Source organism: Dunckerocampus dactyliophorus, chromosome 13 (assembly GCF_027744805.1).
Source record: "Dunckerocampus dactyliophorus isolate RoL2022-P2 chromosome 13, RoL_Ddac_1.1, whole genome shotgun sequence".
Classification (NCBI taxonomy): Eukaryota; Metazoa; Chordata; class Actinopteri; order Syngnathiformes; family Syngnathidae; genus Dunckerocampus; species Dunckerocampus dactyliophorus.
This window is the reverse complement of record NC_072831.1, coordinates 6,392,433-6,402,320: the sequence shown is the minus strand read 5'-3', so window position 1 is coordinate 6,402,320 and position 9,888 is coordinate 6,392,433. Positions and strand designations below refer to the sequence as shown.

At 43.3% G+C, this 9,888-nt stretch overlaps 1 protein-coding gene across 3 annotated transcripts in view; it reads right to left on the bottom strand.

Annotated features, from left to right (window-relative positions):
* Positions 1-4,896: 4,896 nt before the first annotated feature.
* smoc1 (SPARC related modular calcium binding 1) overlaps positions 4,897-9,888 on the bottom strand; it is a 57,108-nt gene continuing 52,116 nt past the window's right edge. For all 3 annotated transcript variants that reach the window (XM_054796334.1, XM_054796336.1, XM_054796335.1), the window contains one exon: positions 4,897-8,787. In XM_054796334.1, the coding sequence (XP_054652309.1) occupies positions 8,664-8,787 (124 nt within the window). In that variant the 3' untranslated portion in view covers positions 4,897-8,663. The remainder of the gene's footprint in view (positions 8,788-9,888) is intronic.

The window sequence follows — 9,888 nt, the reverse complement described above, 5'->3', positions numbered from 1 at the left end:
CTAAAAAAAACGCCAACAGCGTTCCATTTACACAACTGACCTGTATACTGTATTAACCAAGCTACAGCAATATTGTTATTGTAGCAGCTAACAATAAATACTATAGTTATCTGGCGGAGTAACACGACACCTTGCTAGCCGCTAGTCTCAGCGGCTTCTTCTGTCTCTTCTGTCAGTTAGCAAGCAGCTCACACGGTTAGCTAGTTTGGTAGCCATGACCACAACAGGAGGCGGCACAAAGGAGATTGATGGACAGTGGTGTACAGCCAATCAGGACACAGAAGACAATGGGCGGTGCAGACAGGAGAAAGAGAATAGAGAGACACCAAAGCACAGAACTACAACACTCAACTTCCCACAATGCAGTTCTTTTTAAAGGGCCAGGCTCAGCCTTGGAATAGTGTTCATACACTGTAAAAAACAAAACAAAACAAAAGCACTAAAATTGGACTAAAAAAACCTGCAAAATCTGCGAGTCCGTGAAATGTGAACGGCGATGGAGCGAGGGAACACTATACTGGCCCCGGGGCATCTTCACATGATCAAGTTTTGCAAGTTTGGTTACCCCTGTTGTACAGTAAAAGGTTTTGTGACGCTAACCAGTTTGACCCTGGAACAGATTATGACCTGTTTCTATTCAGAAATCTGAACAAATCCAAAGTAGACAGGCTGTGTGTTAGTTTCCACTGCACTCTTCTCTTTCGAAGTGCTTGATTGTCTGGATTATTCAAATCGATACCCAGCAGGCTTTCAGCCAGTTTGGACAACGAGCCCAGCTTGAGCACGTCTAAATGGCCACTATTACCTTTTCACTGCAGACGTGCACGAGCCAAGCAAATCAGAGTGTGGGGAAGGAGGGAGAGAAATAAGGTTAATGATGGTGTTGGTGGAGGGAACGCTCCCCGGCCTCACTGCTTCATTTGTGCATGAAAATCGTAAAAGTTAACATTTATTTGACCGTGTTTTCCTTGAATGGATGCTCGCGGCCCAGAGGTGATAAAAGGCAGATCATTTCCATCCCTTGCTTGGCTCAGTCACCAGCCAAATAGTCAAATCACAGCATTTGATTTCTGCCTCCAGTTAAAACCATTGTGTTTATTATTATGTGGCTGGATTCCAGGCATAGCATTCATTTAAAGTCACGCATTTTTGTTATGTATCAGATATGAGCCGAAGTCGTGACGTTGAGTCTAAAGCGTCATCGTTCACGTTGCACCCACAAACCCCTCAGATGTTGTCCCAGGAAGCGGAGTGGCGATTTACGAGCTCGAACGCTGAAAGAGTGGTTAACATGATGGGTTCAAATGCTTCATCCACTCGCAAGCTCAGTTCCCGCAGCTGACTTCTCAATCAGTGTGTGGCTACGCCTGTCTGGAGCCTGACCTTTGACCTCCCGCGGGCCCAAACAACTCCATGACCCCGCGGTGCAGGTGCAGGCTCGGAGGGCACCGACACCCCATCCCCTCACCAGCGCTAATGTTGAGCACGGATGGAGCTAATGGCTCTTTCCAATTACTTCTAATGGCGTGTGATGTGGTTTTAAGTGTTCCAATGCACACGCGGGAGGGAAAAATGCTCCAAATTACACATCACTCTCAAAGCATCCTTTTTTTTCACTCCATGACGGGGAAATTATGATGCTTTTGTCATTAACGGCTCATCTTGATAGTAGTCCTGCGCCCTGACAGTCGCACAATTGGTGCTTTGACCCGAGATGTACGGGAAAATCTGTTTCTCAAGCCGCGTAAGAGAATCCCAACAGACCTCAGCAAATCTTGCGAGAGCTTGAAATGGAAAGAATTTGGTCCTCGTGTGTGTGTTTTGCTTTTTCATTAGCTTCTTGCGGTTTTATTTGGTGACGTCAGAAGAGGAAAAATGTGAGGGCAGCCACAGAACCGGAACGGAACTTCTAAAGCAGTAAATGTCGGATAATATGGCTAAATCTGCATAAGCATCGAGAATATCCATTCTCAAACTGTAGCGTGAGTACCACTGGTGCTACGCGGGCTGCCGATATCGATCATCCAGCACTGAAATCGGCCCATATCAACTCAACTCAACTCAAATCAATTTATAAGTGGTATTGGGGATATGATATGAAAAATGGAACCATGAAATCGACCAAAACATATTTGACTTACTTTTTGGAGAGAACAAAAAGTATCACTGGTGAAACTTGGATGACACGCCTCCTTTAAGGAGACTTTGGATGTGGGAGTACACTGGTGGAACTTCCAGGTGAGTGAGAGAGCACTCTGCGAACCCGGTGTCTTCCGCCGCTGAGAAAGGCTGCTCGTGTCGTCCCATGAATTCAGTCATTTTTCGGGTTATCGGCTTAGCCTTCTGACTGTCACACGCATACGGGCGCGTGCCCACATGGCTATGATCACACTGTGAGCCTCGGAACCTCACCATAAGTGTTGGTTCTTCAAATATCGTATTAAATTGAAGCTTTTTAGCGTGTTACCCCGGCACGACGCCGGATCCTAACAAGGTATTTATGCGTCTTTTAGGTTTTTTTTGCGCGAGAGGCTAAAAGAGGTGATGACGCGACTCCCCCCTAATGCATTTGACTTCAGAGCAATTTTTTAAGCCATAAAAACGGCCAGTAGGTGGCAGAACTGCATTTGATAAGAGCTCGGCAGGGATCATGTGGACGGAAAAAACACACATGACAGGAAGGAGGAAGTGGGAGAGCGTGGAGGAGTGTAGCATGCAGAAGGTTACGCATTGTAGGGACGTTTTAGCGCATGCGCACGCGTGTGAACACACATTGTTCAGTTCCAAATAGGAAAACTGTAACTAGTTCATGGTGTTATATTTGTAAAGACTTTGTTATTTCGATGTAACAGAACCCCTTTTTGTGTTGTTTATATTTGTGCCAAAGTGAAAGTTATGCTTGAAATGTATCTTTTTACAAAAAGCTGGTTTTCTGCCTTTTTTAGTTGGGAACGGATATTTTCCTGAAACTTACCTATGTTCTACTGCTGATTGCTAAAGATCAGAAAAATCTAGAAACTAACATTTTTTTTCTGGTTTCTTTTGGTAGGTTCCATGTTTATAAAGCCATAGAACACAATATCCTGCGTGCCTTGAAAGATCAGTCAAAATCGTCTACTGATTGGTACTGAAGGGGTTGAATTTTGAAAAATGTCTGGGATTGAATGAGCTAATAACACAAAGATTTGGCTTTAAACATATGTTCATGTTTTTATTAATTTTTCTGTATGCATGGAAACAGTTTGGACACCCCTGCTCTACCGTATTTTATCAATCTTTTCGATAGGAACGAGTATGTTTTCCATAAATCCCACAATACACACACAGGCCTTTCTGCTGATCAACTTATCATTGACATGGATGTGACGCACGTCACTTCCAAACGCCCAAATTCCAGTCCTCACCTGTGAAACCCCTTTGCCGCGCTCACCCGCCCTCACCAAAAGTGAAAACACACAACGCACACACTCATGCGTGCACATCTAAGCAGCTGTGTCATTATAAGAGTCTTTTGAACTTCTCATTGCAAGTAAAATGCCACATGTGTCAGTAGATGAGACAGATGCAGTGCAGCTGCCTCGTGGCTCCAGTTTCATCACTGATACCAGACCCCGCCCTCGCCCTCCTGACAACATCCGCGCCTTTGAAGTCTCATCTACACTTCCGAGCATCACGTAGAAGGCTCAGAGCACAGAGCGCGTCTGTGTCGTTAAGTTCGGGGCCTCCGAACATGGAAGCGATTATTGCTGATTTGTCAGAGTGCACCTTTTAATTGGCACCTGGTACACCTGGCGCTTTCATCATCTCCAAACCTGGAGACGCGATAGATGGGTCTGTAAGGTCAATGGCGTGAGTGACCACCTTGACCTATAGGTGTCACTACCGAGTCAAAATAGATGTGTAGAGGTCAAGGCTATTCAAATAATTGCTCTGGTGAACACATTTTCCAAAAGCTGAGGATCAGGGGACGGCTTTTGTAAATAATGTCAATCCAAGACTCATATCTTCACCAAACGATAGTCCAAAATGAGGCATAATACATAATATAATAAATAATACAACAAAGTCATAATATTCAAGATTCAAGATTCAAGATTCAAGAGAGTTTTATTGTCATTACGACTCTATTCCTGTATAATTGTGACTTTTTTCTCGTAAGTTTACTATTTTTTTCTCTTACTATTCTAACTTTGTCCTCCTACTATTTCTATGTTATTCTTGTCTAATTACTGCTATTTTCTTTCACATTTAGTGTTTTTTTTTTTTTTTTTTAATTGGGAACCTAGACTATATATGACAGGATAGCTGTGCTGTTTTTATGGACCACTGCAAAAATGCTGGTCAAAGATCTCCTATAAAAGTGCTTTGCTGTTTTTAGGAATGCACTGCAAAAACACTGGTCACTAATACCTGAGATCTAATTTCTTCTGCTAATAAAAGACAAAATATGGTCCAAAAAGGCCGAGATGTGATAGTTTCTGTCTGTCAGGCTTCCAGTCATCTTTGAGCCTTCTTCCTTGTAGGCCCCCCCACCCCCAATGACGATCAGCGGTGATTGCTGGTACAGAAGGCTGCTTATAAAGGAGCTACGCTGCTGCAGTGTCTGGAAGCAGTTGAGCAGCTTCAGTGTTCAAAACTGGACGGACGGATGTACGCACTCCCTCCCTCCCGCTTTGGCGGTTGCTACTTGGCCAATCTGCCCAGTTCAAATTAGACGCAGCAGGACTTGCGATTTGAGACGAGCAATCACTAAATACTTTCTGCATTCTTAGCATTTAGCCGTGCTTTGGCTGGAATGGAAATGGTAGACTTTACCTCCGATTAAGTGGCGGTAACACAATACTATTAGCAGCCTGACGTTGATGCATTGCAAAGAACACGACAATGAAGGGTCACTGAGAGTCAAATGTTTATTTCATGGATTCCCATTTGTACAAAAACCAGGATAAAGCAGAGTAGGACTGCCAATATTAATGGACTTGTGAGGCATGTAAACATTGTGTTCCATTTCTGGTCGTGTTTAGTCATCTTTACTTTCTGGCAGTGCTCGTCTAATCCGAGGGATCTTTTGTGTATTTGTTTAAGTAAGCAAAGAAAAATCAAATAAACTGTCACGCGCTTTCCATTCGATCACAAATAATGAGAAAAGCCGAAGCATGAGTAGTGAGAGGAGAGATGTGCACATGTGGTGGTTTCAACTAAACACTTACTGATAGCGTTAGACGGCGGCCAACGCTGCTATTTTTATTGCGCTTTATTGGCACAAACTTTATTGAAAAAAAAACAAGCAAACTTGGGGACAAAGCGCTAGTAACTGGTAGAAAAAAAAAAGAAAACGTGCCATACAAACATACCAGGTTGACCCGAATATAAGACGACCCCTCTTTTCCAAGACCCATTTTTTGGAGAGAGAAAAAAAAAAAGTCAAAGAGGATTTTCAGTTTTCAACATACAGTAATTCAAATAACGATTGGTTTGCGATTTTAAAAAGGATATAGAGTAATCCCTCGTTTATCACGGCTAGTTGGTCCCAGACTGGGTCCATTTGATCCCAATTAACACAACTGTGGTTGAAGTTAGACCATAGAAAACCTACAGTATTTACGACTTTCTAAATACGGTTTCTTACCATTATTAGAGCTCTGTAGACATGAAATAACACCCCTATAGTCACCTTTGCACTCCTGTTATTCTTTGTTTAAGCCACATTGCGCGGTTCTAGCTATGGGCCACATGGGCAATTGCCCACGGCGGCATTCTCTTGGGGGGGCTGCGAGGACTAAGAAAAAAAAAATGGCATGTATAAGGTCAGCGCTCATGTCCTATGTGTGATGGGCGCCCTCTACAGGCGGGATACACGCGCCCTCATGCTGCCAGGTTAATTACAATGTTTAAAGTAATTGCTCAGAAATAATGTCATTCTTTTGAGGCAATGTGAAACTTAATGTAGTTTTTAAAAATAGCCTTTGAAAAGAAAAACTAGTAGTGTGAATTTGTACTGGTGGGAGCGGTTTTGGCAGCCATAGCATTGTTCTGCCCGGGACGGCAATCAAGCCAGAACCGCCACTGGCTGCAGGATCACTTAAGGGACATTTGAGATGGCCGCCGCTAGCATAGCAAGCTACCGAGCTACCGAACTAGTTAGCGCCTTTCCATTTTACTTATTCTAAACTTAACGTGTTTCAAACGGAACGGGGAAGGAGGACAGAGTAGGAAGGAGGACAAAGAAGGCAAAAACGTACCACTTCCACACGGTATGGGAGGAGAACGTTTTTTTCACTCTATCATGTTGGACATGCCATTGCTGACTTCCTGCAGTATGAAGGTGATATAATGTAACGTCATGTCTTATCAGGGTAACATTACTGATGCCTAGTGACCAGAATACTACATAGGACTTGTCTTTCAATATTTTTGGACTAATAATAGGCCATAGTCAATCACACAACAACAATCATTTACTAAATTTTCGAACCGCAATGTCTACCACAATATGTTAGTGTCTCCTCCCCAGGTCACAAGGTCACTGGTGTGTGTGTGTGTGACTGGATGAAAAGCTCTGACTCGCTTGGGTAGAAGGCAGCTGTTGGTCTGCATGTATAAATCTCTAAACCTCGAATATAAGACAGCCCTGAAATGAAGATGGCCCCTATTTTCAAGACCCGTTAAAAAAAAAAAAAGAGAGAAAATCCGAGACAGAAAAAGCCGAAAATTACTTTTTTTCCAAATCATCTTTTCAATACCAGTGGAATAACAACTGGTAGTTTGCAATAACAAATTATTCCAACGGATTATATAATATTATATATAAAGGATATATGATATTTCTTAGCTTAGTGTCTGCAGGTCACCGTTCTGTCAAATTTGGCTTAATGGAGAAACGATCACATGACCGTACGTGACTGTATGTGTATTCATCACAGAGTAGGACCATTCTTATGACGAGTACGATGCTAAAAGTGCATGTCTTTCAAATCCCTGATGCAAATTATAACGGCAAATTGCCTTGTTTGATACCTATGTGACATAACTATGACATGCATTACCGTGTTCCCTCGCGGATTGGCTGTTTCGCTGAATTTTTTTTAGTGCTTCTTTTTTTTTTTTCTCAATTACTGCGTATGAACGCTATTACAGCCCAAGCCTGGCCCTTTAAGAAGAATTGCATTGTGGGAAGTAGAGTGCCTCTCGCTTCCCTCTCTCGTCTGTCTGCACCGCCGATTGTTTTCTGCTTCCTCATTGGCTGTAGGTCATTGTCAATCAATCTCCTTCGCGCCGTCCTGCCATGTCTCCTGTGTCATTGCTAGCTTGCTTGCTTGCTAGCTTGTAAACGAATCTTCAGTTGGAAGGAGGAGAACTGAAACCGGAGGAGCAGCAATATGTTTCAACAAAGATACAAAAAAGGCAACAGTAGAACGGAACTGCGCCACGACGAAAAGGCACAGGTCACAGGAGTGAAATACACGTGAGTGGCTTATTCATTTCTTGTGTCCGACCTGTAGGGTGATCATTAAAATTCAAACAAAGGTTTGCGCTTTTTTTTTTTAGAGTGTTTAAACAAGAGAGAAATGTGAGAAAATGTTATAGCATGTCTGAGAAAAATGTATAAAGTGTATAGTGAGAGGTTTTACAGCCTTAAAACATACATAATCATTGTAATGTAGAATGTATATGATGCTAGGTGTTTGTACAAAGTAAATAATTGGTAAATTTGGTAGACAAGACCGGAGAGACCACTGGTGTGTACCAACTATGGCTGTTCCTAAGTTACAACTGTGTTGAGTCTTGAGTGGTAATTTCATGCTATTCCTCTTTGATTCAAAGGTTACCAGCCTAACCTGACAAGCTCCTGTAAATAGCTGAAGTGTGAAGTACAGCTCAAGAAAGTCTACTGGAGTTGGAGCGCAGGCTGGCGTGAGTCCAATTAACTTGACAGTCACAGTTTACATCAGGAAGAAAAGCTCTGACACGAGACCTCCAACAGAGATGACTCATGTTTTTCTCGAGGAAAATACTCATGTTCAGCACGGTACTTGGGACTAGTTAGGTTCCTTGTAACTACTAAGTCGCTCTTGGCATAGCTGTTAGCAATGCATTCATTATGTTCTCTACAGACTGCCTTTACACTGCAGCTCTTCACATTCTATTCGTATTTACTGAACACAAAACGCGGGAAAGCAAACTACACGCCGGCATCGCGCATCTCGTCAATGCTCCTGGAAGCTTCTCGAAGCGCGTGAGGGGATTCGTACAGCTCGTCCTGTGCTGCTGAATTCAAAGTCGGGAGTCACAGTTTCCTTCTAATACATGGCGGTTGATTAATTTTGCATGTTCATATGTACAGACATTCGTTTCATCGCCACGGCTACACCTCCGACGGTATGCATGCGTATTTTGGGGCTGCCTGGAAGCATCGCTGTTGCTATGACGCATTGTGTGCACATGCTTCACTTGCTATGCGACACAAAGACATCCTTGTGCTTCCTCTGGCGAGCCCGGCAACTCTTTACAAGTATATTCTTACCCAAACCTTTTCAATCACTTCAGGCTGGAAATAAACCCAAAAACAGATAAAATGTCAAACACAGGGAGGAGAAAGTGCAAATATTTTGGCGCTGCTTTTCTTCTTCTTTGTTGTTGTCCCCATGAAACAACTCAGGAAGTTATTTTCTTTCTGCGCCGTCTTTCTTCTTTTCGCTGTCAAGCGAGCGTGCCGATGCCTTCCTTCTGTGCCCTCTGCTCTCCTCACGGCTTCTGGAACCTTCTCTTCTCACACCGGACGACCGACTGCAAACACAAAATGCAGACGTGTGAGGGAATACATTGAAATGCTCCGATTTTACTTGTGCTGCAGTGTCCTGCATGGAGTAGGCTGCATCTAGGTAAAGAGAGGAAGACTCGGGGGAAGTAAAGAAGATGGAAGATGGATGGGATTTCTAACGGACAGAGAGGCCTCGGAGAAGAGGAGATGAGCTCTGATTGCTTACAGATGGCCGTATTGGAGTTCAGCTGCAGCGCTGTGATTGTGCTTTACGTCGCATGGTATGGAAAATTGTGTGCGTGCTGGTATGCACTGCACCGGGTCGTTTGCGTCGCAGCCGACGTGACTTTTTTTCTAACTCGCAGGTGCACTCTTGTCGTCCACATTCTAGAAGCTTCTTTCGTATTGTCTGTCAAAGGTCAAAGTCAAAGTAGAACGCAGCAGAAATGCTCCCCGTAGGCCTGTAAATCTCACATATACGGCACATTGGAGTACACTTTTACACGCACGAAAATAAAATATTACGGCCAACTATTTGTACGACGACTGCTTGAACTGCTTCCATCAGACATGCGATATGTGAAGTACATTTTGTTACCAAAGTAGCATAAATTCTGGTGAACAAGCCGCTACTTTTTTCTTAAAGAGGACCTATTATGCTTTTCCTCTTTTCTGACCTATAAATGTTGTTACAATGTTGTATTCTCGTGTTAAACGACGCCAACGCGTCAGATAATGAGGTTTGTGCATTTGGAAGTGACACCTGAAAGCAGTTTTGGACGGATCTGCACGCTGTTTTTTGAACACCCACTGGTTGTCAGCGCAGGTCAGCATATAGACACACTTAAAGACCATAACAGTCTGACTCAGCTGTGTCACTTTACAAACAGCACTAAATTCAGCACACGGGAACTTCATACTCAAAAGGTGGATATACAATTATTGAAACATGTCCCAATGTGACTTTAAAATAAAAAAAAGCCAACATTTGAAAGGTTTCCCATAATGCACTGTGTCTGAGCAACGCATTCATTGGGCTGCTGCAATGACGTCACCTTCCTTCCGTCACCGTTTCCTTGTCTTTTGGTCCTCTGACTACCTCTGGTGGATAGAAGCAGCATAGCAGC